At 38.7% G+C, this 27,988-nt stretch overlaps 1 protein-coding gene across 1 annotated transcript; it reads right to left on the minus strand.

Annotated features, from left to right (window-relative positions):
• Nucleotides 1-10,363: 10,363 nt before the first annotated feature.
• Nucleotides 10,364-12,023, minus strand: LOC149191312 (protein STAY-GREEN homolog, chloroplastic-like). Its single transcript, XM_089406216.1, has 4 exons — nt 11,354-12,023; nt 11,088-11,261; nt 10,826-10,993; nt 10,364-10,702 (listed from the first exon to the last, which is right to left on the minus strand). Exons 1-4 carry the CDS (start codon nt 11,639-11,641, stop codon nt 10,520-10,522), a joined length of 813 nt encoding a protein of 270 aa, XP_089262342.1. The 5' UTR covers nt 11,642-12,023; the 3' UTR covers nt 10,364-10,519.
• Nucleotides 12,024-27,988: the final 15,965 nt, after the last annotated feature.

Here is a 27,988-nt window from a genome sequence, read left to right on the forward strand (position 1 = left end):
GAAAAAGACTGCAGTCACTCCTTTGTAGGCATCATGCGTTTGACTGGAGGGTTTTAGTCGAAATCAAGTAGTTTTGTGCCAACGTCTGGGAGATCAGGGCACTGAAAAAAGAGGTTTAATTCAGGGTTTGGGCAGCTGGAAGGGTGGTTTAGACCTTGGGGGTCCGATGGCACCTAATAGGGAAGTCATTAAGAGTTTTGGTTTGTCAATTCCACTTACTTAACGTGACCTAGGAGGTTTAATCATATCATAGTAACTCTTTGTCACACGTTTACCTCGGTAGGTTGGTAACTTGGCCAAATGTGGGAGAAGGGTGTTACAACCTGACTTGTTTTTTAATAGAGCTAGCTTACCTTGGGCTTGTAATAAACCCAATTTCAGAAGGAACTCCACAATGATGATTCCTATGTTGAAATAAAATGGCGGGTAGTTCTAAAATAAAGATTGAGAAATTTAATGGAGCAAAACTTTTGTGCTAAGGAATCTCAAGATGGAGAACATTCTTATAGACAAAGAATAATGTCTCATTGTGGATATCTCTACTATACCTATCGGTATTTTGATAGAAGACTAAATTAAGTTGGATAAGAAGGAAACTAGTAATAGGCTCTAGTGCCTCCTTCCTTCTCCTATTGTGTCATATTTGTAAATCCTTCAATCCTATCCCAAGTTGTTCTTAAGGGGGGATGTTAGGATATTCCGACACATAGGAAATAGTTAAGTACAACTTGGTCTAGTGTAGAGTTAGGTATAGAGTTAAGTAAAGTGTGTTTCTTTACCGTTGTACATTTTGTAACTTACAATCCGACGGTCACGATATGTAGCGATCCGACGGTTCATTCTCTCCTCGGTATTACCGACACTTGATCCGTGGCTTGACACCCGATTGGTCCATGAATTCTATTTAAAGCGCATGGAGGGTCATTTGTAGTGTAATCCGTGCATGAGAGAAACATATGTAAATTTTCATTCTTTTATTAATAAATTGCCTGAAGTGGCCGCGTTGGCTCAGGCCGTGGACTGTTTCCCTCTTTGAGGGTTTTAACCACGTCAAAATACTGGTGTATTGATCTACGATCTGGTTGTGAGCGGTGTCCTTTTGGTGTTCTGTCTGAGGAACTTACCCTATAAATTCTTACATGGTATCAGAGCTATTTGAGGGCCGCATCCGTTGGTGATCCAAATCTGAAGCCGGTAGAACTGCATCCGACTGCCATTTCCTAGATCTGATGTTTCTGACTGCTTTCAGGCCGAGAGGACTGCTCTGTTGTGTTGGGAGCATCTGTTCCAGTGAGGAACCCATTTCTTTTCACGCGAAAAGGTTTCCGGTAGCCCTAGCTGCGTCATTTTTTAGATATGGAGGTATACAGTGTTTATTTGTAGTTTACTGTTATTTTCTCTCTGTTTATTTCGGTTTCGGTTTCGGTTTATTTAGCCTTTTTATTACCAGATCTATACCTTTCATTCCTGCGTATGCTCTTTTCCCTGCGACTCTGTGCGATCTGGGCAAATCAGAAACAGAAAGGAAGGATTTTTCTCATGCGTATGCTCTTTTCCCTGCACCTTAGGGTGATCTCGGAAAATCAGAAACATTGAGGAAAATATTTAGTTTCTGGCCAAAGCTAACTTTGAGCCGCAAGGTTCATTTTTGAAAATATTTAGTTTTTCGGCTAAAGCTAACTTCGAGCCATAAGGTTCGTTTTCTTTGCATGTTCGTGTTGGGTTTTGTGTTTTTTGTTTTGTAGGGAAAAATAGCTTTCTCAAAGCAAGCACGCAACCCAAAGCACCCCCCCCCCCCTCTCTCTCTCTCTCTCTCTCTCTCTCTCTCTCTCTCTCTCAAATTTTTTGTATAGATCAATTGGTTCAAAGCTATTTTAAGAGAGTAGAGGTCTTGGGTTCAAGTCTCCATTTTGTGGGGGCGGACTTTTTCATTTCCGCACATTCCCGCACTTCGTCGGCAACTTCAAAAACTTTTTTCAAAAAACCATAACTTCTTCATCCGGAAGCCGTTTTCAGAGCCGTTTTTTTTAAACCAGCCTAATTTTTCGAGATCTATCCATTGGAACACTTATTTTTAGCATCTTTAGCTTCAGTTTCCATTGAAATGGAAAGTCAATACCAAGTTACCCTTGACAGCACCAACTACTTCCAATGGTTGGCTTACATTGAGGATTTACTTAGAAGTAAAGGTCTCTACAGAATAGCCTCAGGCCAAGAAAAGAAACCAAAGGATGAAGATAAGGCTGCTAAATGGGAAAATAGGCAAGATCAAGCACGTGGATTGATAGGGATGTCTATTTCTCCAGATCTTAGATTCCATATTGCAAAAATTGATACTCCTGATGAAGCAATGAAACAAATCAATAAAGTTTTTGGGATTAAAAATGAAATTAGAGCCCATCAACTTGAAAATGAGTTGCTTACATTGGACCCTAATAATTTTTCTTGCATTGAAGATTTCTTGTCCAAGTTCAAGACCCTTAGATATCTTTTGGAAGGTGTTAAAGTTAAGAAAGAAGATAGTAACCTTATCTATTCCATTCTTACAAAGTTGGGACCAGCCTACTCTATGTTTGTTTTCACCTTCCATTCTACAAGAGAAGCCTTCATTTCTCAAGGAACAGACTACAAGCCCCCTTCCTTTGACTCTTTTTGTGATTCTTTAATAAGAGAACAAGAAAAACTCTTACACCTTGGTCTTCTTAATCTTGGAAACTCTTCCAAGAAAGCATTAGCCGCCCAGCAGCAACCAAATTCAAAGAATCCTAAGAAGTCATATCCTAAAAAGAATGGTCCTAAACCAAACAAGGGTCCTAAGCAATTTCAGTCCCAAAATGAAAAATCATTTCAACAAAATGATAAGACAAATAAAAACAAAGGGAAGAAGACTGATAGACATTGCAATTTTTGTAATCGAGATGGCCACTTAGAATCAAAATGCTTTAAGAAGATGGAAGCCTTGGAAGCAGCAATGAAGAAGCATAACATCCATTTGGGGCAATCTTCAACTTCAACTTCATCTTCAGGAATGGCACTTTCTGCATGTGGTTGTCAAGCATCTCGGTCTGGCTATGCATTAAATGCATCTTCTTCTTCTTCTCATTCTCATGAGTGGCTCATTGATTCTGGAGCTTCTTATCACATGGCCAAAAACAAAGCCATGTTTTCTTCTTTAAATGATTGTAACACCAAAAATATATATGTTGGTGATGATAGATCTCTTAATGTTGTAGGGACTGGAACTGTTCATCTAGACAATGGTCAGTTTAATGATGTATTATGTGTTCCAACCTTATCCTGCAACCTTCTATCTGTATATCAGATAACTCATTCAGGTGAAGGTAAAATCGTTGAATTTTCACCTCATGATGTTGTAATCAAGGACTTAAGAGATCCTAAACAGATTTTGGCTACTGGCATTGCTGATGATTCTACAAGGTTGTATAAGTTTCACAACTTTGGGTCATCAAATCTTCCCTCAGTATTTGTTGCCCATAACGATGAAGTGAGCAAACTTTGGCATGAGCGATTTGGTCACTTAAACTATCGCTCCCTTCAACATCTATGTAAAGAAAATATGGTGACGAGTCTTCCTATGGTATCTTGCAGAGATGGTGTTTATTCCGGATGTGTACTCGGAAAACATCATCGAGATAGTTTTGAAAAACGTGCCTCTTGGCACGCCTCAGCCCCTTTACAGCTTGTGCATAGTGATTTATGTGGTCCACTTCCAGTTGTGTCATTCTCTGGCTGCAAGTATTTCTTAACTTTCATTGATGATTTCTCCAGACGCACTTGGGTATACTTCTTAAAACTCAAGAGTGAAGTATTTAACACTTTTTTGGCCTTCAATACCTTTGTTGAAAAACAATTTGGACATCAAATTCTTAAGTTAAGATCTTATAATGGCGGAGAATATGTTAAAAACACATTCATCAACTATTGCACTGAGAATGGAATTCAAATGCAACATACTGTTCCATATACTCCACAACAAAATGGTGTAGTTGAAAGGAAGAATCGCACCTTAAAGGAAATGGCTAATTGTATGCTACAATCTAAAGGACTTGGTCTTAGTTTTTGGGCAGAAGCAATTAACTGTGCAAATTACATAATAAATCGCACTCCTACTAAGGCTTTAAAGAATATCACTCCAAAAGAAGCATGGAGCTCAATCAAACCAGATGTAAGTCACTTTTGTGTTTTTGGAAGTGAAGCGTGGGCCCATATTCCAGATGAAAAGCATAAAGCTTTAGAACCTAAGAGTGAAAAATGTACTTTTGTTGGATATTCTGAAGATGTCAAAGGCTATAGACTTATTCCATTTAAGTCCAAAAATGTTATCATTAGAAGAGATGTAAAATTTGATGAAAATATATCGGCCTGCGAGCCTAGTCCGGTGGATGTGCCACCTCTCCCTATCTCTTCTACCTTTGAAAACATTTCTTCTTCAGATGATGAAAGTGAGGATGACAATCCTCCCCCACCATCTCAGGATCCTCCTTCAGCTCCTGAGCTTCCAAAATGGGTTCGTGCTACTCGAGATGCAGCAGGTGATCTTGTCGGTGATCCTACAGATCAGCGACGCACACGTTCTCAGTTCGAGAGAGCCTCTTCTTTACTGGCTCAAGCTCCAGTAAATTATGATCCTGACACCTTTGCAGAAGCTTCAGGCCATCCAGATTGGGAAGCAGCTATGAATGAAGAATATCATTCATTATTGGCAAACGATACATGGGATCTTGTTCCTCTACCAAAGGGACGAAAACTTGTTAGATGCAAATGGGTTTACAGAACCAAGTATGGACCAGATGGGAAAGTTGATAAACATAAAGCTCATCTTGTTGCTAAAGGTTTTTCACAGGTTGAAGGCATTGACTACACTGAAACCTTCTCCCCTGTTGCCAAAATGAACTCTATACGCCTTGTTCTTTCCCTTGCTGCCTCTTTCAAATGGGAAGTCCATCAGATGGATGTTAAATCTGCCTTCTTGCATGGGGACTTGCATGAAGAAATCTATATGGAACAACCCATTGGCTTCATACAAACAGACTCCAGCCTTGTATGTCGACTTAAGAAATCCCTTTATGGTCTCAAGCAAGCTCCTCGGGCTTGGTATGCCAAAATGGATAGCTTTCTTTTAGAATCTGGCTTTTCTAGGTGTCATTCTGACAATACTGTCTACACCAAGAAAGTGGGCAACTCTCTTATCATCCTTGTTCTTTATGTTGATGATCTTATCCTTACTGGTAGTGATCCCAACCTTATAAACCATGTGAAGTCTAGCCTTAAAATGAAATTTGAAATGACAGACTTAGGACACTTACACTATTTTCTCGGTCTTCAAGTCTTGCAATCCAAGGAGGGTATTTCCCTTTCCCAGTCCAAGTATGCTTGTGATATTCTACGTCATTTTCACATGGAAGACTGTAAGCCAGCCCCTTCTCCCTTTCAGTCTGGAGTCAAACTTTCAGTCACTTGTACTTCTCATGAAGTTGATGCTACCTTATACCGTCAACTTGTAGGAAAACTTTTGTATCTAACCCATACTCATCCTGACCTTTCCTTTGTTGTTGGCCTTGTTGCTCGGTTCATGCAAAACCCCCGTGAAAGTCATTGGAAAGCAGCTAAAAGAATACTTCATTATGTTCGAGGTACAGTTCAGTTTGGGATTCATTACAGTGCCAAAGCATCTCCTCTATTGGTTGGTTTCACTGATTCCGATTGGGCTGGTGACCCTGATGATCGGAAGTCTACTGCTGGTTATGTGTTCACTCTTGGTTCAGGACCTATTACATGGGCTTGCAAGAAACAAGGTGCCATTTCTCTTTCATCAGCAGAAGCAGAGTATCGTGGTGCCGTAGAAGCTAGTAAGGAAGCCTTGTGGCTTCGACAGATCCTGTCAGAGTTTGGCTTTGAGCAGCAGCATCCGACTACACTTTGGTGTGATAATCAAAGTGCCATTCAGCTATGCAAAGATACAGTCCAACATCAGCGCAGCAAACACATTGAACTGCACATGCACTTCATCAGAAAGCTCATTCACGACCATGTTCTTGAAGTGCAATATTGTTCAACAGATGATCAAGTTGCAGACATCTTCACAAAGGCTCTCACAGAGGCGACGTTCACTAAACTTCGATTTATGGTTGGAGTTCAGGAAGTTGTCACTAAGGGGGGATAGGCTCTAGTGCCTCCTTCCTTCTCCTATTGTGTCATATTTGTAAATCCTTCAATCCTATCCCAAGTTGTTCTTAAGGGGGGATGTTAGGATATTCCGACACATAGGAAATAGTTAAGTACAACTTGGTCTAGTGTAGAGTTAGGTATAGAGTTAGGTAAAGTGTGTTTCTTTACCGTTGTACATTTTGTAACTTACAATCCGACGGTCACGATATGTAGTGATTCGACGGTTCATTCTCTCCTCGGTATTACCGACACTTGATCCGTGGCTTGACACCCGATTGGTCCATGAATTCTGTTTAAAGCGCATGGAGGATCATTTGTAGTGTAATCCGTGCATGAGAGAAACATATGTAAATTTTCATTCTTTTATTAATAAATTGCCTGAAGTGGCCGCGTTGGCTCAGGCCGTGGACTGTTTCCCTCTTTGAGGGTTTTAACCACGTCAAAATACTGGTGTATTGATCTGCGATCTGGTTGTGAGCGGTGTCCTTTTGGTGTTCTGTCTGAGGAACTTACCCTGTAAATTCCTATACTAGTACAATATGGTTGTCTTTCAAATTCAATATCATTGAGTGTTTTGGGAAAAACTACAACCAAGGTATTATGAAATAAGATAAGAATTTCAAATAATCTAAGTACTTGGTAAACATTTATTTCCTTCAAAAGAAGTTGTAATCCATAAATATGAATAATGTATATTCTATGAAAACATATGTAAATTCCTTTAAAATTGTGGTAAGTCAATCATCATCTGTGAATATTAAAAGTTTTGATGAGGATGAGCGCACTAATTTACTGTGTTCTTTGTCATGTTCATGAGATAGTATGATTCTAACTATTCGAAGTAATGCAACCACATTAAAATTTGATGATGTGGTTTCATCCTTTCTATCAAAAGAAATGAGGCGGAAAACCATGGATAGTTAAAGCACAAATGCTTTGTCTATAAGAGATCATTCTCTAGAATGAAACAAAAATAAGTGATGGTAGGGTAGATCTAAATCTGCAAGCAAATCCTTAAGGAAACGCTGAAAATGTGGGAAAGTTGTGCATTACAAGAAGTATTATAGATCTAAAAGTGTTGATAAATGGATGGAGTCTAATGATGTTCCTTCCACAAAAGAGAGGACCTCTTCAAAGGAAGTAGGGGATGCATACTTTCTCTTCAAGCACACATGTAAATCATGATGTATGACTAATTGACTTGGGTTCTTCTTTCCTTATGATTCTCAGGAAGAGAGGTTTCATGAATATGAAAAGTATAGTGGAGGTGACATTTTCCTAAGAGATGACACGACAACTAGAATCGTGAAACAATAAAATGCTTAAGGGTAGAAAATTAGAACACTCCCTAGGCTTTTGCATATTCTAAAGCTAGTTAGAAACTTTATATCTATAAGTAAGATGCATGTGTACATATTATGTTTAAATGGGAAATGGTTGAGAAGCAATGGTGTTAATGAGGGGAGATCAGAATGGAGCTCTATGAAAGTTGGTGGAAAGCACTATCAGTGATGGGTGTAATAGTTTTATTGTTCCTAAGGGTGGAGATGAAGAAGACAAAACCCCTAATATCTACAAAGAAATGGCAATTCTATGGTATAAAAGATTGGAACATATTGGAGAAGAGGGCCTTTCAACATTACATGGTAAAGGTATGTTTTCTTTCCGCACATTAGATTTCGAATTTTGTCAAAATTTTGCATATGATAATCATGATCAGATAATATTCTTATAAGGTACTACAAGAGCAAAGGGAATATTATGGTTGGTGACCAATGATGTGTTTGGACTTGTGTTTGTTCTATCACTAGATAAATATGCATACTATGTTTCATTGGTAGATGATTTCTCAAGGAACACAAATTTATTTCCTCCAAAACAAATCCAATATCTTTGGTAAAATTAAAAAATTTAAGGCTCTTATGGAGAAGTAAACAGGGAATAATTCAAAGGTGTTGAGGATAAAAAATGATGAATAGTTTTATGAGAATGAACTTGAGGAATTTTGTAGGAATATAATCACAAGGTAGAAAATAGCTCAATACACATCTCAATGGAATGGGATTAGGGTGAATAAGGCAATGATGGAAAATAAAAGGAGCATGCTCAATGGCATTATGTTACGATAGAAATTTTGGGTAGATATAGTCGATACTACATGTTACCCCATTAATCAATCACTCTCATTATTGTTGTTTGGAAAAACTCCACATGAGGCATAAACTTGTAAAAAACCCTTTCTTGAACATCTCAAAATTTTTGGTTGTGTTGCTTATGTACAAGTTCCAAAGGAAAGCATGTGCAAGTTGGGTAATAAACCTATAAAATGAATCCTTATTAATTGTAAAGATGGTATAAAATGTTATACAATTTAGAACCTAGTAACTAAGAAGACTATTCAATATCAAGATGTTGTATTTACAAAGGTTAAAGATATTCTCAAACAGGAAGACCTATTAAGAGAAAATTAATCAAAGATAATAGGATTTGAGTTAAAAGATGAAGAATATGACTCAACAAAAGAACATGAATAAGAAGAAGAAGAAGAAGCTCGTGCTCAAATATTGAGAAGATTGCTTTGGAAAAGAAGACAACTAGAAATGTATACTCCATCCAATTTTTGTATAGTTTTGCTTTATCTCTTACTAATGATGATCCCATAATTGTTAGGGATGCAAAGGATTATAACGATATTAAACTCCAAAAGGATGTCATAGTTGAGGAAATGGTCCTTGTTTCTGGCAATTGATTGGTTATTGCAAACCTTTGAGAATCTCAATCAGACATAAGCTCTAATACCATGTACAAAATTTGCAAACTTTCGTTATTATCATCCTTATGATATTAATTAAATTGATAATTTGTTGAATTTAATGTAATGCCAAAATTTCAAATCATAGCATCAATCACACAATCACTGAAAATATAAATAACATAAGCCTAAAATAATTACACTCAAACCAACTTTTCATTCCTTATTCGAAGTTGACAAGGAAAAAGAAAACCTTCATAAAATATTAAAATAACAATTGCATAATTATAAAAATCACGTGAAATTGACCTACACAAAAAAGAAAAATAACAATTATACAACAGGTGCAATTGATATACAAATCTACTATATAGATCTATGCTATTGTAAATATTTACTATACAGTTGCTTTTTCAACTTGTTGAAAACCTAGAAATCAATCGTCTTCAAATATTTCAATGTGAAATACATCTCTCTTATCTTATTTATGCATTTCTAAAATCCTAAGCTAAAAAATATTAATTAAATTTTAAAATATATAATTAAAATTAAAAATATTTAAATTACTATTACATTAAATACACTTTATTAAATTTGAATAAAACGCGAAATATTTAGTTTACTATAAATCAATTAGAATCAAATTAGTGACCACTTTTTCAAAACATGGATTATAGCGGAACACACCATAAAATGTTGAGGTAAACCGCTTGCCATTTATATGAGATGCGAAGTGATGGGTAATAATTATTGAGAGGAGTTATGGATAAAGTCATCCGACCACAGGGAGTTCATCCATGACGCTGGGAGTTCATGCATCTTTTACGTTATGTTGTAGTTTAAGGATGTTATAATTTTGTTTAGAAAATAATTAGAATTTTTTTCCCATATGAAATTGTGGCTTCTATAGATAATGTTTATTTTTTATTATGTTTTAAATTTTTAACCATATATTTCATATTTATTTCATCATATAATTTTATTTCATTTAATTTTTATTTTATAATTTATTAATAATACAAAAACATTTACCATAACCTAAATTTATTGATGAAATATACAATTGTGTTTTTTTTTATATTTTATATATATTTTATAAAACAAAATATTTATGAAAATATATAAAATGTTATTTCAAAAATATCTTTGATGAAATAAATAAAAATCTACATTAATAATAAACTATAAAATAATACTGAAATTATTATTAACTAAAGTAATAATTTTACTAACTAAACTTTATGTTAAGTAACAACTTTAACCCTTATGCTTTAATCTTGAATTTGATCCCATGCTTTTGATGTAAATACTTTGATTATCATTTGCTATGCTTTTGATGTAAATACTTTGATTATTAGACGAAAATTTTTCTATTAAAATATCTTAAATCAACATGTCAAGGGACTAAACAATATGATCTCATGAGTTTAAAACACATATTAATTAAATATAATGAAAATGGTAGTATTATAGTTTCGTGTACACATACTTAAATATCTACCGATCATCCAGAATTTCGTACATTATCGAACTGCTGCTGGTACATTATCCCATGATACGTGGAAGAAAGAAGAGAAATCAAGGGAGTAAAACGTAAATGGCTGATTCACTGACCTTGCATGCCTCACCCAAAGAACCCCAGCATTCCACACGTTTGAATTCTTTGACATTGGAATGAAAATATACCCAAACCAGCGCGCTCTCTAGCTCTGGGTGCTTCTCAAACAGAGCCCGATCGCCATGTATCAACGCCTCCAGCACCTGTGAATTCAAGAATTTGTTCATTAACCCCAACAGAATGCAACAATTTAATAAAATTGACTGGAAATACTCCTCCAAACCCTTGTAAAGGAACAAAGGAATGAGGGAAAATCAGAGACGTACCACCGGCAGTTCCTTGTGGAAGATGTAAAATCTAAGTCTGGCAATGGTGTCCAGGAGCCAATGCCCTCGGCTTATATGACAGTGAACGTGCAGAGACATTTTGCCCTGACATTTCTTCCACTGAGCAAGAACTTCGTCTCTCTGTAACCTGTTATACCATCCCTGCAACTGTGCAAACATATAAAGAATTCACAGGGTTTAAAATTCTGAGCCATACCAATCCTATTTTCAAAAGATTCAGCGAAACAGAACACAGGCCGACCTGATCTTTATTGATTGTTTGAGAAATAGCCAGAGTTATCTTGGCCGTGATGTCGCTGTGTGTGATCGTATAAATCCTCAGAAAATGCCCCGGATGATTCGCTTCGTGTGTTCCAAGAAACAGAACCCTGAGCTTCGATGCCTGGAAGATTGCAGGCCCAAACAATCTCGCCTCCTACAACACAATGCCAAGATTTAGTCCTCATAATCAATGAATTAACAGAGCAAAATGGAAAAAGATTTGACGCAGTGAAACGCTATGATTACCACACAAGTACTAGATCGGGGGAAGCTGCTATTAATTTGATGTCTGTTATTGAACTGCAATTGATGCACAACCAGAGCAATCCAGGGGCTCCCGCTGCGGAGAAAACTAGAGGAAAGCTTCGCCTTTGATTTCCTTTTGAGCTGGGATTGTGGATTCTGTGGTGCAGACGAAATCCGTACACCATATTGGGGAAAAGAGTAGCACTGCTGTGTTTTTCCTGCAAAGGTTCTTGCTACCGCCTTCCCGAGGGTTTCTGATTTAATTCCAAAAGTTATTGCAACTGCCATGGCTGCAGCTTTTATCTCTTCAGCTCCTCAGGCCATAGCTTTTAAGGGAGCGCTGTACTGTGGACGCCAGTAGAATGAAGGCGGTAGATCACTTTCGTATTCGCGCCTGCTCTGACCTGTGTGCCGTGTTGTAGAATGTAAGTGTATGAAGTCCAATCCGGATCTCAATCAAGAAAATTTTGACGATCTCAATTAAGAAAATCCCCTTCAGATTCTACAGATAATCTACTCAGATTGTCTCATTTCTTTGTTAGCGAAATTTTATAATCTACTCATATTTGTCTCATATGTGTTGATAGTTTCGTTGATCCTTGTGGCTCCTAATCACTCCAATCAATTAGTATCGCAGGAAGAATAGGAATTACACATTTCGCGTGACCATCTGCGGGAGGGTCCAGGGATAGCGATACTGGTAACGATGGCTTCCTCATGAGGTGCCTCTGCCGTAAACCTCTTATCGACCTACTCATCGAGTTATTGATACGCTTCCCTCGTCGAGTTTTTTAAAAAGTATTTTTTCTTTTAAATTCGGATTGCTTTTAGTGTCAACTTAAAATACATATTTTGTTATTTTTTTAATATTTAATATTTTATTTTTATGTTAAATAAAAAATTACATGTCTCTTTTATATTGAGCAATACATTATTGAAATTACACGTCTCTTTTATATTGCACATTACATCATTTAAATGTTTTAACTACGATATATTTTGAGTAACCAAATCTTAAAAGTGTAAACATTTCCTTAAATTTTGATCTTTCTCTTTTATATTGAGCAATACATCGATTAAATGTTTTAACCACCATGCATTTTGAGCAACCAAATACCTAAAAGTGTAAACATTTTCTCAAATTTTGATCCATAATTAAGTTGGACATGTATAGTTTTTCATATTTCAACTCCATATTGATCATCTAAGAAATTAGGCATCAATGTTATAATAAGCAACTCACCCTTCAAATGTTTTAAGCATAAGATTTTTATCTATATATATATATATATATATAAAGTTGATATGGAAATATCTTACTTAACATATATCAATAGATTTTATTTATGTTTTACATTGAAATATTTTTTTGTTTGTTTTTTTTAAATGTGACATGTCATCTCCCTTTTAAAAGTTGAAAAATTACACATCTCTCTCATAGAATGAAGCAAAAAAATATCTCTCAATCTCTCTCTCGTATTATTTAAGGTAGAAATTATTATTATTTATTTATGACCAACATTGAAATATTTTTCTTTTATGAATATATTTTTTAAATATTATGTGTCAACTTTATGTTGAACGCTAAAGGAAGTGCACATCTCTTTCATATTGCACAATAAAAAAGCTCCTAAATGCAAGTAGACTTTATTACTAAATCTAATTAATGTTTAATAGAAAGTTGATAAAACTTGTATGACATGGGACCATCGTTGTTCTAATGTACAATGGAAAGTTGGCAAAATTTCTATGACATGGGACCATCATTGTTTGAGGCAAAAGTGATGTGGAAGTGTCTTGACTTTTAAAGATAACATGGGCGTGGTAAGGCATTTTAGTGCTCTTAATGATGTGGTGTTGGAAACTAGATCACTACCGATGGGGGAGGGGGGAGTAAATCAATAGTGTGACACTTTGAAACTTTTTCTACAATTACTTAATCTTTACCCCATGCACAATCTGAAACACAAAACCATAAATTAGAGCAAAAACATAAATATGCAACCATAAAAAGAAATCACACAAAGGACACAAAGATGTCTAGTGGAAAACCCTCTCCACAGAAAAACCACCCGTCGCTGCTGTGATGCTCAAATTCTATTATGTCAACATTTTTTTACATACAGTTACACATATGGCTACTATCAAACAGAGATTGTCTCTCAAGCGGATCTACGAACTACCATATGCTAAAGGCTACCATGATCAGCGACCCCCACACGGTTACTCCTGAACTATCAATGATTCTACAGACTCCAATTTGTTGGAAGTTACCATGACCAACAAGTCTCACCCAGTTTCTACCAAGCTATCCAACCACCATTGGATTTGACAAATCTTCTTTTGCCTAAGTCCTCCAACTCTTCTCCTCTATGTGGTTCTCGTTTCAAAATGTTTCATACTGGAACCAAGAACTTCTCAACATGAACACTGTAGCAATATAGCATCAAAGTACATAGTGAAATAACAAAGCTCCAACCTCTAATCACACTACAATCTCGACAATCTCTCCAAGACAATACACCAACCCACACTTCAACACTTCACTCACTGCATGAATATGTGGCTAAAATTAGCTTCAACTCACTGCTGCTACAACTGCAATTTGCTTCAGAAATTATGCACTAGAGAACACATGCAGCTTGCAGGCTCTTCTCCACACACACACACTCACAGCATCACTAGACCATCAATCATCTCACAATGAGCTTCCTCCAATTTGTAGATGGACTCATGTGCTCAACTCAATAATTACTCAGAACTACTGGGCATCACAACTCTGTTCATATGCTTGATTAGATTCAAATTCAGCTCATTGACTCAATAAACCACTAACTTTGTTATCCTTCTTGATATTTTCAACTTTAATCAACTTCTCGAGGCCCCACAAACTTTTCCAACCATAAACCGAAACGTTTCAATCAAGGATGTCGCCACAACATAAAAATTAGCTCAACAACATTGATCCAGGTGGATATTGGTGTCCACCCACCTATTCCACTTGGAACCTCCCCATTGTTTCTTTCAGTTTTTCAGTTTCCTTAATTGTAGCACAATTTACTATTTTTGGCAGTTTTTCGGGTCCTAAACTTTCGGAGCCGTTTTGAGACCCTAAATGATGTTTTTTTGGCAAAATTCATCCAATGAATTTTTTTGTAATTGCGACGGCAATTGTAGTCCTCGGAGAGATATTTCCAACGAGGTATCATGCGCGTCAAATGAAGATAATATGACCAAGTTACGACCCCGGGAAGTTGGTTGCCCAACTAACCCCAACGGGGCCCATAAACTCTTGGTGTTACATCTCCTCGGGTTAGGGTTTTGGTTGTTTAGGGTTTTATCTTATTGTTCAATAATAAAAAGGCCCTTGAGCTTCATTGTAACTCAGTTCAGAGGCATGTAGCTGCCACATCTCTTCTCAGAGATAAGCTACCATCGCCCGAGCTATCTTATTTCCATTATGTTTGTAAGCATAGTTCAATATTTTTCTATTAATGAAATGAAGTGTTTTTCTGCTGCATCTCTATGTTTATGAGTATATCTGTAAGTTGTTGCGTTCTTGTTTAATTTCAGATTAGTGGTATCAGAGCGGTCTGCTCTTTCTTTGTTTTTCTTTGCATGTCCCCAACGAGGTCAGGGTATAAGGAGTTAGGGCTCGATCTGGTTGAACCATTGCAGGATCAGCCTCGGAAAACCCAACGACCTCCCATGGTGGAAGGAAAGAAAGACGAGGGAACAGGAGATCCTTTCGAAATGTTGCTCAAAGAAGCCCTCGAGCGACAGAGGGACGCGATGATGGATAACTTTGCCTAGGTCCTTCGACGACTACCCACAGGTGATGCATCTTCATCCAACAGCCACTCTAGAGGCGTCGCTCCTTTTAAGGTACAAGTTAACTTTAATATTCCCATATTCAAAGGCCTCATAGATGCAGACGTCGTAGATAAATGGTTAAATCTATTGGAAGGATATTTTTTAGTTCATGACTTTTCCAATCGAGAAAAGACTACATTTGCGCTTCTCAAAGCCGCTCCACATGTCAAGGACTAGTGGGAAATCTATTGTGAACAAAAGGAGGAGAGTGAACCCTCACTGTTTTCAACTGCACCCACTTGGAATTCTTTCCGAGACGCCATCAAGGAACAATATTACCCTGTTGGGAGATATAAAGATAAATACATAAAGTGGACCACGCTATGTTAGGAAAGGTTTTGATCTTTCTCTTTTATATTGGGCAATACATCAGTTAAATGTTTTAACCACCATGCATTTTGAGCAACCAAATACCTAAAAGTGTAAAAACATTTTCTCAAATTTTGATCCTTCCTTTCACATGATAAATCCATAATTAAGTTGGACTTGTATAGTTTTTCATATTTCAACTCCATATTGATCATCTAAGAAATTAGGCATCAATGTTATAATAAGCAACTCACCCTTCAAATGTTTTAAGCATAAGATTTTTATCTCTCTCTCTCTCTCTCTATATATATATATATAAAGTTGATATGGAAATATCTTACTTAACATATATCAATATATTTTATTTATGTTTGACATTGAAATATTTTTTTGTTTATTATTTTTTAAATGTGACATGTCAACTCCCTATTAAAAGTTGAAAAATTACACCTCTCTCATAGAATGAAGCAAAAAAATATCTCTCAATCTCTCTCTCATATTATTTAAGGTAGAAATTATTATTATTTATTTATGACCAGCATTGAAATATTTTTCTTTTATTAATATATTTTTTAAATATTATGTGTCAACTTTATGTTGAACACTAAAGGAAGTGCACATCTCTTTCATATTGCACAATAAAAAAGGCTCCTAAATGCAAGTAGACTGTATTACTAAAACTAATTAATGTTTAATAGAAAGTTGATAAAACTTGTATGACATGTGACCATCGTTGTTCTAATGTACAATGGAAAGTTGGCAAAATTTCTATGACATGGGACCATCATTGTTTGAGGCAAAAGTGATGTGGAAGTGTCTTGACTTTTATTGATAGCATGGGTGTGGTAAGGCATTTTAGTGCTCTTAATGATGTGGTGTTGGAAACTAGATCATTATTGATGGGGGTGGGGGAGGGGGTGAATCAATATCAATAGTGTGGAACTTTTAAACTTTTTCTACAATTACTTAATATCAAGGATGTCGCCACAACACAAAAATTAGCTCAACAATGTGAGAAATGTGGAGGATTTTTAGTGAAAAATCCATTGTTGCTCCATTAGCATTGTCATCATGTGACTTTAACATATTGGGGAAATAATTGTTCCCTTATGTAACAACCTTGGTTAAAAATTCATGTAAAAATATATAAGGCCACGATGATGGGACACGTATTTCAAGTTGAATGTTGGACAAGACATCCTAGTGGGTGTTCATTCGATTTATTATGACTAAGAAAATTGGCAAAGGCAATGGACAAGGCTTTGGAAAGGCATGAAGCATTAATTGGCATTTTATTTATGAAAATAATGGAAATTAGAAGAAAATGAATGTGAAAGGTCACAGGTTGCATGTGAGGAGGAAAATGAAGGAAAATAATGGAAAATGAAGAAATAGAGGTCTCATTGATAAAAAGGCTTATGAGGATCAATGGGAAGGCTTGGTCAGTGTAAGCTTATGTCAGTTCAGTTTTGGAGCTCTCTCTCTAATCTCTCTCTCTCATACTCTTGGACACTTAGAGTTTTCTTGGAGCACTCTTGGAGAGTGTGGCATATTTGGAGTTTTGGAGCAAGAAGGAAAAGGAAGAGCATGGAATCGCAAAAGGACATTGGGATCAACAACTACAATGGTTTTTTCTTGCAGGTACTGAGTTGCATGTGTGTTTTCCTCACTAGTTTTGGCATGCATGACATATTCATGTGGTTTATTGGTTATGATCTGTCATTGGCATGGAGGATGGCTAGGAATGACAGTGGATTGCCTAGCCTTTCCATTTCCTGGATAGCCATGGAGATTGTGGGTTTATTTCATATTTTTGTTTTTGGTTGGTTCTCATGTTTTTTTTGCTTGGGTTGAGTTATTAGTCTTGGAAGCCCTGGTTGGACAAACACTTAGAAACCCTGTAACAACATGGGTTGAGTTACTAGTCCTCGAAGCTTTAGTTGGACAAACACTCTGGAATCCCTTGGTGGGTTGAATTACTAGTCCTGGAAGCCTTGGTTGGACAAACACTCTGGAAGCCCTAGAAGGCTTGGATACAGACCAATCTGATGATGTTTTTGTGATGTCTGACCATGAGGTGGAATCATTGTTTGATGGGTTGAGATGGAGGGCCTTTGGAAGCCCTGGATGGTTTTTGATTGATGTGTTCTATGAGATCCCAGATTCATGCTTGGAATATGGCATGGGGGTGAATGACTGAAGAGAGATTTGGCTCAGCCATTCTACAGCCAGGTGGAATGTGGAAGTCCCATCCTGGGTTTGGATTCAAGTAAATGCAAATTAGTACTATTATTTCCATGTTATCTTATTGTTCTAAAGGTGTCATTCAATTCTGGGCAGTGGCTTGGGCTCTAGGCTTGAAAAAGTGGCTCAAATCTCGGGAGCGTTGGCATAGCACTAACAAAAAGAGCCCCTGGACGCTAGCTTGAAGGCCTGTGAGAGTGTCCAGAGGTCCCTGGACGCTGGCATGCCCATAACATGACAGTGTCCAGAGGTCAAGTAGTCCAAAATGTCAATGGGACCCAAGGGCTGGTTGACAAAAAGGTTGGGTTGGTTCCTGGGATCCTAATGCTGATGTTGGATGTCTGTATGGTGTGTTTCCATTGGTTCCACTTCCTTAATGTGACTTAGGAGGTCGAATCATATCATAGTGGCCTCTTGTCTCATGTTTACCCTGGTTGATTGGTTGCTTGGGTAGTTGTGGGAGGAGGGTGTTACAGAGTGGTATCAGAGCATGGTTCACCCCTCAGACTAGATGGGCAGTGTGTTGGTCACGCATTCATATCATTTGCACATGTGTTAATCATCCTTGTAGTCTATGTGCTTGTTCATATGCATGGTGTTAGTCATGATTGAAGTGATGTCGCCATGTGAAGGTTGATGGTGTTGTTGTGGGATGTGTCGTCATGAGTGTATGATTGTATATTCATTTTTTATGCATGTCAATGTCTGTATGTTGTTATGCATGCATTGTCATGGTTATGGTTATGCATGTATGGTAGGTTAGACATGCAGTGTGAAGTCATTGTATGCAATTAGGTCATCATGATTATATTGGTATGTTATGATGCTAATGTGTTGGCTAAGATAGAGCAGGATATGCAGATCTTTAAAGTGAATTTGTAGAATTGGACCTCGAGGCAAGAGCACGTCGTCATACAAGTTTTTATGTTGGGTATGCATGTATGTAGGTTAAGGATTGTTATATGCATTATGGTTATGTGTATGCCTTTCAGTCTATTGATGATATGATTACATACATGATAGATGTTAATTAATTAGTGTAGTCATATGCACATGTGTCGAATAGTCATGAATGATAGTAACATATGGTTGTATGCATTTCTAGTGTTGTTTTAGGTTATATAACTTGATGATTATGTTATATGTTGTTAATGAGTATGTTATAGGTTAACTTTTTGTTGCTATATGATAGTTAGCTTGATGATTAGGTTATATGTTGTTGATGAGCATGATATATTAATTGTTGTTGTTATATGTTAGTAACTTGATGATTAGGGTTATTGCATTTAAGATCTTGATGTTATATGTATTGTGTTAACCTGGATTGGCCTATGAAGATGGTTCTGGTTATGATATTTAGGTATGAGCCGACATATTTGTGATATGGTGTTGTACTAATCTAGACTAACTTTGCATATGTGATTGTTATGCATGAACAATAAATGCATATGAGCTTATGATGTGAACATGTTAGTTAGTCATTGTTATGGATACCATGATATTATTTGTGCTTGAGGTGATGTGCTGTAAATATATATCGTGCTAACTAGATTGATTGTGTAAACAAGATAGCCTCCCCTGAGATACATTAAGGTATGAGTTTGATTATGTCATATATTTGGTGCTTAATTGTTTAATTATGTCGTTTAGTTGATTAATTTAACATGGTATGTTTGCAAGTTGGTTGGATGTTTGATGAATTGCATAATATGAGTATGTGTTCAAATTATCTTGTTTTAACATGATTGTACTAACATATATGTGTTGAGACAACTGATATGTACTTGGGTGTAAGTAGGTGACAATTGTAGCATTATGGCTAATGACTATGAGTTGACTATGGATTATGACATGATTGTTAGTCTTGATAAAGGTTGATTTCAAATTGATAGATATGATTGTCTTGATGTTTGGAACATGTGGTTGACATGTGTGAGTAGTTGCAGGGTAATATGCTTGGTATTAGCGTGACAAGGTAAAAAGGTAAAATAAAGGAATTTTTGGAAACCCTAATTTCAAACAAATGAGTGCTTTGCATACAAGAATTCTTCTTAACCTTAATATTCTCTCACATTATGTGGATATGTGCTAGATTCATGAGCATGTATTTGACAGGTATGTTAGCTAGTCTCTAGTTACATGTGGATCTATCAAGGGAATTGGAGTCCCTTGAGAGATGGCGTGGATGTGTTCATTTGTAGGCAACGTTCTTCGCACAACAAGGTAAGGTAACCAATGTATTGTTATGTTTATTTATACCCTGGCAGTTATGTGTGTATGGCAGTATGATGTAGGGGATCACATGCAAGAGACTGCCATGAAATTCTGAAGAAGGCTCAGGTTGAGATTTCCTTTTGAAGCACTGGGAACCATGGGGATTGAGTCATGGTGTTTGTTGAGAGTCTTGTGATTTGATTCTTTGTACATTGTTTGTGCTTCATTTCTAGCTTTTTTTATGTCTAGTTTATGGCCATACCACTTTGTTATGATGTCATATTGTGTTAGGGTCCCACCCTAACCCCCTTATTTATGTCATGGGATCACGTCATAGTCAAGAGTCAATAAAGCCCATATTAATAATTGTAAGTGGTTAACCCGCAATTAATGACGGGACCACAGTTAGTTGCAAATGGGCCGTAGTATTAGATAGATGGTATTAATAAAACCCACGGTATTGGCCCGTGGTATTGCATGTATGAGTCATATATAAAGGATAGAGACTCCCTGCGAGGAGCATTGTGTCTTTTTTTTGTAATCGAGCTCTGCTCTATTGGAGGTTGCCCCCTCGAAGAGGCATGTGAACATTGCTCTCTGAATAATAAAATCACTGATATTCTGTGTTCTGGGTATCTTTTCTTCGCATATTCTGTATTTGGGTATTAATTTGCAGGTTAAGAGCATAACAAGTGGTATCAGAGCACTTTCTAGGGCTCGGTGGGATCTCCAATTTTTAGCAAAAATTTTTTTGGCTAGAGACGTGTTCCGGCGCCTTTAAACCACGGGATCTGTCATTAAGCGCATAAACCTGCGGATTTGGGGAGGCATGCACGCAGGAAATACAAGAGGTGGTCACGTCTGTTGGACTCCCTTGTAACCCCTGTGGGTACCCCTTCGAGTAGTAGCGCATTAGACAGAACTGTGCACGGACTGTCTTCCACGTACCCTCTGGGTATATAGGAAGCCCCCTTAGGCTCCCTTGAAACCTCGCCATAGATAAACCTTCAGCCGTCTTGTGGCTACAGTACACCAAGAACAGCACTCGGAGAGATTACTCGCCCGTACGATAGGGTAGTCGGGTTGTACGGCTAAGGGTACGGTCGATCCTCCTTAGTTAGTGCCCTGAAACATTGGGTCGAGTACTACTGTTAGACCCTTATGTATATTGCGATCTGTAGCACCTGACACTCCTCTAGACCATAGTTCCCTTTTCTATCGGGGGATCACACATCATCTATTCCAGATCCGCATGTGCAAATACGTGCCGCAGTAGCAGACATCAGTCCCGCAGCTCCATCAGATCCGCAGCAGTAGTTGTTCCACCATTCAGATCTCTCAGATCCACCAGATCGAAGTTGTTGTGAAGGGTTCCTATACCGGGGTCTACTTTTCGCAGGACTTTTGGCAGCATTGACATTTTGAGGATTTGGCGACTGCAGTATTGGTGATCTAGCCCATCAGAATCAGGACGGCGAGCTGAGCAAGGTGGTACCATTCAATTTATTAGAAAAAAAAATTTAGGCGGTCCCAATTTTTCATCCGGTTGGTGTATGGTAGAAACTAGAGCTCAAGCGATGGCCAATGAAAGGATGGACAAACTTGAAGACACTGTGAACACCATCCACACTGCGATGAACTCCCTCCAACGTGAGATTAGCGGACTAAGTCTCCAGGTACAGGAAGCACTCTCGAAGGGCAAGGAACCAGCCCACGAGGAGGCGTATAAGGGCCATGAATACCATGAGGGTGAGTCGAGCCACTCTCCTCACGTCTGGCACACCCATCCACCAACCAGTCAGCAACCTCCCAAGTTGGATATGCATAAATTTGACGGTTCTCACACGTCAACATGGCTAGCAAAAATGGAGCAGTATTTCAAATTGAATCATATCCTAGATGATTGGACTAAGCTTATGGTGGGGACCATGTACTTGGACAATGAACGATGGCAATGGGGGGAATGGCATCAGCGTTGCAATGGACCTTTTCAGAATTGGGACCAATTTACCAAAGCTCTTCGAAATCGCTTTGAACAGGAAGACTCTTTTTTGGGGCGTCTCACTAAGCTCTGACAGACGGGTACAGTGGATGAATATATTACCGCTTTTGAAGCCTTAGCCTTCCGCACTAAGGGTCTCACAGATGAGTTCTACACGGAATGTTTTATCAGCGGTCTTAAAGAAGCCATCAAAGCTCAAGTTCTACTCCACCACCCTCCCACGTGGACAGAGGCTTGCCAGGTAGCTCGTAAGGTGGAACGTGCATTAGCAGCCCAATACAGCCGCCCCAATTTCCTCGCTAAAGGTCGTCCCCCACAGGCTCCCAACACGACTCAGACACTTAAGATTCAAAAGGTGTCACCTGCGGAAATGGCCGAAAGAAGGAAGTAAGGACTATGTTACTACTGTGATGAAAAATATTCCCCGGGTCATAAATGCAAGGAGCCCAAGTTTTTTCAAATAGATGCCACTGACTACAGCTCCACCGAGGAAGATCCACCACTTGAGGAATCGGAGGCGATCGAAGAAGAAAACCAAAAGGAGATTGTATCTGATGAACCAGTTATTTCGCTAAATGCGTTGGCAGGAATTTCTTCCCCTCAAACTCTCAAAATCAGGGGTTTTCTTAAACATCGCCCAGTAGTAGTCTTGATTGATAGTGGAAGTACCCATAATTTCATCCATAAAAAAATCGCAGAAGCAGTGCATTGTTTTGTACGGGCAGTCTCTAACTTCCAAGTCCAAATTGCAGATGGGGGCACAATGAAATGTGAAGGCCGCTGTGAAAATGTCAAACTTCAAATGGGGGATTATCAGTTAAAAACCCACATGTTTGCCATACACATGGGGGGTTGCGACATTGTCCTAGGCGCTGAATGGCTCCGCACTCTTGGGCCAATCACAATGGATTTCTAGGAGTTATATATGAGTTTTAAGCAGAACAACTCCACACATACTCTCCGTGGACTCCAGGTAGGAGCCCCCTCAATCATCAGCTCGCATAGGTTGGAAAAATTGTTAAAAAAGGGCCATCATGGAGTGGTCACTCAATTTAATGCCATCCAGGTAGTTGAAACCCAGTCTCTGCCAATTCATCCTGAGATGCAACAGATTTTAAATAACCATAGGATGGTCTTTGACAAGCCTCATGAGCTTCCACCCTCGCTAGGGGAACATGATCATAGCATCACCTTGGTTCCAGGGGCCCAACCCCCAAATGTGCGGCCATACAGATATCCATTCACCCAAAAGAATGAAATAGAAAAAATCATCAAGGAATTGTTGGAAGCAGGTCTCATTCGTCCCAGCATTAGTCCTTATTCATCCCCAGTGGTCATGGTCCTCAAGAAAGATTGGGAGTGGCGGATGTGTCCCGACTTCAGAGCCCTCAATAAGTTGACAATCAAAGATAAATTTCCCATCCCGGTGGTTGACGATTTGCTGGACGAACTCAATGGGGCTCAATTCTTCACTAAGTTGGATCTTCGCTCAGGCTACCAGCAAATTCGCATGAAGGAAGTCGACATTCCCAAGACGGCTTTCAGAACTCATGAAGGCCATTATGAGTTCCTGGTCATGTCATTTGGTCTCTGTAATGCCCCCTCTACTTTTCAGAGCCTTATGAATCACATTCTCAAACCATATCTCAGAAAATTTGTCCTTGTCTTCTTTGGTGACATCCTCATCTATAGTGGCACTTGGGCGGCACATCTTCAGCATGTAGATCTACTCTTGCAACTGCTCCACAAGCATAAATTATTTGTCAAGATGTCTAAGTGTTCGTTTGGCATGGAAGAAGTTGAGTATTTGGGCCACATTGTGGGGCGTGAAGGTGTCAAGGTGGACCCCAAAAAGATCCAGGCAATGCAAGAATGGCCTCAACCTAAGACCTTGAAGAGCTTGAGAGGATTTTTTGGTCTCACAGGCTATTATCATAAATTTGTCCGCAACTATGGCCGCATAGCGAAGCCCCTCACTCAACTCCTCAAGAAAAATTCCTTCTTCTGGAACGAGGAAGCACAACAGGCATTTACTGCTCTCAAAAACGCCATGTGTTCCACTCCAGTCTTAGCACTACCTAACTTCACCAAATCCTTTGTCATTGAATGTGATGCTTCGGGTACAGGTATTGGGGCGGTCTTAATGCAGGAAGGGCGACCATTGGCCTTCACAAGCCAACAAATCAGTGGGAGGAATCTAGGTCAATCTACCTACGAGAAGGAAATGATGGCCATCTTACATGCAGTCAAGACCTGGCGACCTTACTTATTGGGGCGACGTTTCCAAATCCGCACAGATCATCACAGTCTTAAATATTTTTTGGAGCAACGCCTATCCTCCCCACAACAAAATAAATGGTTAGCCAAAATGCTGGGATATGATTATGAGATCATTTACACGAAAGGGAAAGACAACAGTGTAGCAGATGCATTATCTCGCCAATTTGAGGAGGAAAGTACTATGCTCGCAATTTCCCTCCCCATTCCAGATTGGATTGAAGAGGCTCGCAGGGAATGGCTTTCACACCCCGGGCTCTCCCAACTCATTTCTCAATTGCAGGTCGATCCTAATTCCAGCAAGGGCTACTCGTGGCAGAATGATATTCTTCGCTACAAGGACAGAGTTGTAATATCACCAACATCCACCCTCAAAAGTCGCATTTTGGCAGAATTGCACTCATCTCCCATTGTAGGACATTTAGGCTTTCAGAAGACGTATGCTCGCACCAGAAGATCATTTTTTTGGACAGGCATGAAACAGGACATCCTTACTTTCGTAGCAGAATGTGATGTCTGTCAACGCCACAAAGGGGAAACCGTCAACACACCAGGATCATTACAACCATTGCCCATTCCGGCATCAATTTGGATGGAGGTTTCTATGGATTTCATTCCAGGTCTTCCAAAGTCAGGGAACAAGTCAGTCATCATGGTGGTGGTGGATCGACTGTCGAAGTATGCTCATTTCTGCGCCCTACCCCACCCGTTTACACCAACTTTGGTTGCTCAATCTTTCATGGATCAGATCTTCAAATTGCATGGCATGCCCACTTCTATTGTGTCCGACCGTGACCTGATCTTCACCAGTAATTTTTGGCAGGAACTCTTCAGAATACAAGGCACTCAACTCAAACTTAGTACTTCATATCATCCGCAAACAGATGGTCAAACCGAAGCCGTCAACAAATGTCTAGAAACCTACCTTAGGTGTTTCACTTCAGAAAAGCAACACCTTTGGGTATAGTGGTTACCTCTGGCTGAATGGTGGTATAACACCAACTATCATGCCACCACCAAAATGACTCCCTATGAAGCAGTCTATGGTCAACTTCTGCCTTCCCCTACTTCTTATCTCAAGGGGTGCTCCAAAGTACAAGCAGTGGATCAATTCCTACAACATCGCGCAACCATGCTCGCCCATCTTAAAGAGAATCTTCATCAAGCTCAGAACTGCATGAAGCAACAGGCCGACCAACATCGCTCAGAGCACCAATTTCAAGAAGGGGATCAGGTCTTTTTGAGGTTGCAACCATATAAGCAAACATCACTCAAAGACAAGGGTTGTCAAAAGCTCTCTCCAAAATTCTACGGACCATTCCAAGTACTTCAGCGCATTGGAGAAGTGGCTTACAAGTTGGCTTTGCCACCTACAGAAAAAATCCATCCTGTTTTCCATGTATCGTGCCTCAAGAAAGTGATTGGGAACAATTGCCGAGTCCAAACCAGTCTACCTGAATTGGACGAAGAAGGGTCAATCTGGCTTCAACCCGAACAGGTTCTAGATACACGAGACAAGCACCTGCGCGGCCGCATGATTAATGAAGTCCTCATCAAATGGAAAGACACCTCTCCGGAAGATGCAACTTGGGAACCAGCCACTATTCTTCAGCAGTTTCCGCAGCTTCAGCCTTGAGGACAAGGCTAGTCTTAAGGGGGAGGGCACGTTAGGGTCCCACCCTAACCCCCTTATTTATGTCATGGGATCACGTCATAGTCAAGAGTCAATAAAGCCCATATTAATAATTGTAAGTGGTTAACCCGCAAATAATGACGGGACCACAGTTAGTTGCAAATGGGTCGTAGTATTAGATAAATGGTATTAATAAAACCCACGGTATTGGCCCGTGGTATTGCATGTATGAGTCATATATAAAGGATAGAGACTCCCTGCGAGGAGCATTGTGTCTTGTTTTTGTAATCGAGCTCTGCTCTATTGGAGGTTGCCCCCTCGAAGAGGCATGTGAACATTGTTCTCTGAATAATAAAATCACTGCTATTCTGTGTTCTGGGTATCTTTTCTTCGCATATTCTGTATTTGGGTATTAATTTGCAAGTTAAGAGCATAACATATTGTTATTTGGTTTCCGTGGTTTTCTTCTTGGTTTCTTTCGGTTCTTTCCTTTTATGTTTTGAGAGTCTTGGGAATTGCTTGGGAAGAGAGGAAAGTTAGTGGAGCTCGGGGAGAGTTGTGTGGTGCCAAACAAGTGATGTAAGATGCAGATGAAGCTCAGTGCATGAATAAGTGTAGTGGAAGGTAAGACTGTCACATTTGGTTGGACTGGTTGGGTCCATTGTGGTAAATGGACGGTGGCATTATAGACATGAGAAAGGTAACCAGAAAAGGTAAAGTAAATGGATTTGAGATGTCAAATACCTTGGCTAAGTTGGTAATTGTGGTTCTCAATGTTGTGCATGTTACGCACAAATAAGGAAGTTCTCTTAACCTACACCTTATGTCATCTAGTAATTATGTTGTGATCATAACTATGTTGATGTTTATATATGTATACATGTATGCATGTATGTATGTATGCCATGAATGAAAGGGTCATCATGGATCATGACTATTTTATGCTAATGTTTATATGTATGTATGTATGTATGTCGTTGACTGACTAGATCATTATTATTTTATGTTGATGTTTATATGTATGTATGCATATAGTTTTCTGACAAGATCACGATTGTTTATGCTAATGCTTATGTATATGTATGTATGTATCCATATATCTATGAAACTATCTAACAGGGTCATCAGGGATCATTCTTGTGGAAGAATGATTGCTTATGCAAGTGAATGACATGAAGAGGTTCCTAGTCTTACAAGGAACCAATTAGGAAGAGTAGCCCTGAAAAATCTATGAGGTCAGTATCATGTGGATATGAATTGATATGGTATGCTTGTATTATGCCTACATTTATGTTATGGACAGGCTATACCGAGGCATAGATCAATGAAATGAAAGCAGTGTGGTCTACGCCATGCTGAAACAAGCATGGATAAGGCACTGAAAGCAAGGTTGCTTGGGAGAGACAATGTGGTTTTGGGTGTGTTGTACTATTGTTGTGCATATGTTGTATATGTTGTACATGTTGCATCTGTGATGTTGTGCGCATTCGGTGTGGTGTATATATAGCGTGTGTACATGTTGTTTATGTAATGTTATATACAGGGTGGTACAGATAGTGTTGTGTGAATATTGCATATGCAGTGTTGGGTATAGATGGTGCTATGGTGTTGTGTACATATTGTATTGTGCACATGATGGATATGTGATGTTGTGTGCATATGGCGTTGTGCGCATGTTGGATATGCAGTGTTGTGTACATAGGATGCTATGTACATATTGTATATTGAGTGCTATGTACATATGGTGTTGTGCACATGTTGTACAAGTGGTGCTATGTACATATGGTGTTGTGTGCTTGATTGTACAAGTCGTGTTGTGAGCATGTGGTGTTGTGTACATGTTATACATATGGTGCCACATGCGGGTGGTGTTGTGTACATGCCGTGCATATGGTGTTGTGTACATGTGGTGTCGTATACATATCGTGCATGTGGTGTGGTGTACATTTGGAATCGTGTACACATTGTACAAGTGGTATGATGTATATGTGGTGTTGTGTACACGTTGTGTAGGTGGTTCCCTGTACATGTGATGTTGTGCACATATTGTGTAGGTGGTTCCCTGTACATGTGATGTTGTGCA

This window comes from Pinus tabuliformis, chromosome 2_2 (assembly GCF_031772625.1).
Source record: "Pinus tabuliformis cultivar Carrire ecotype Pingquan chromosome 2_2, CPIR1, whole genome shotgun sequence".
Lineage (NCBI taxonomy): Eukaryota > Viridiplantae > Streptophyta > Pinopsida > Pinales > Pinaceae > Pinus > Pinus tabuliformis.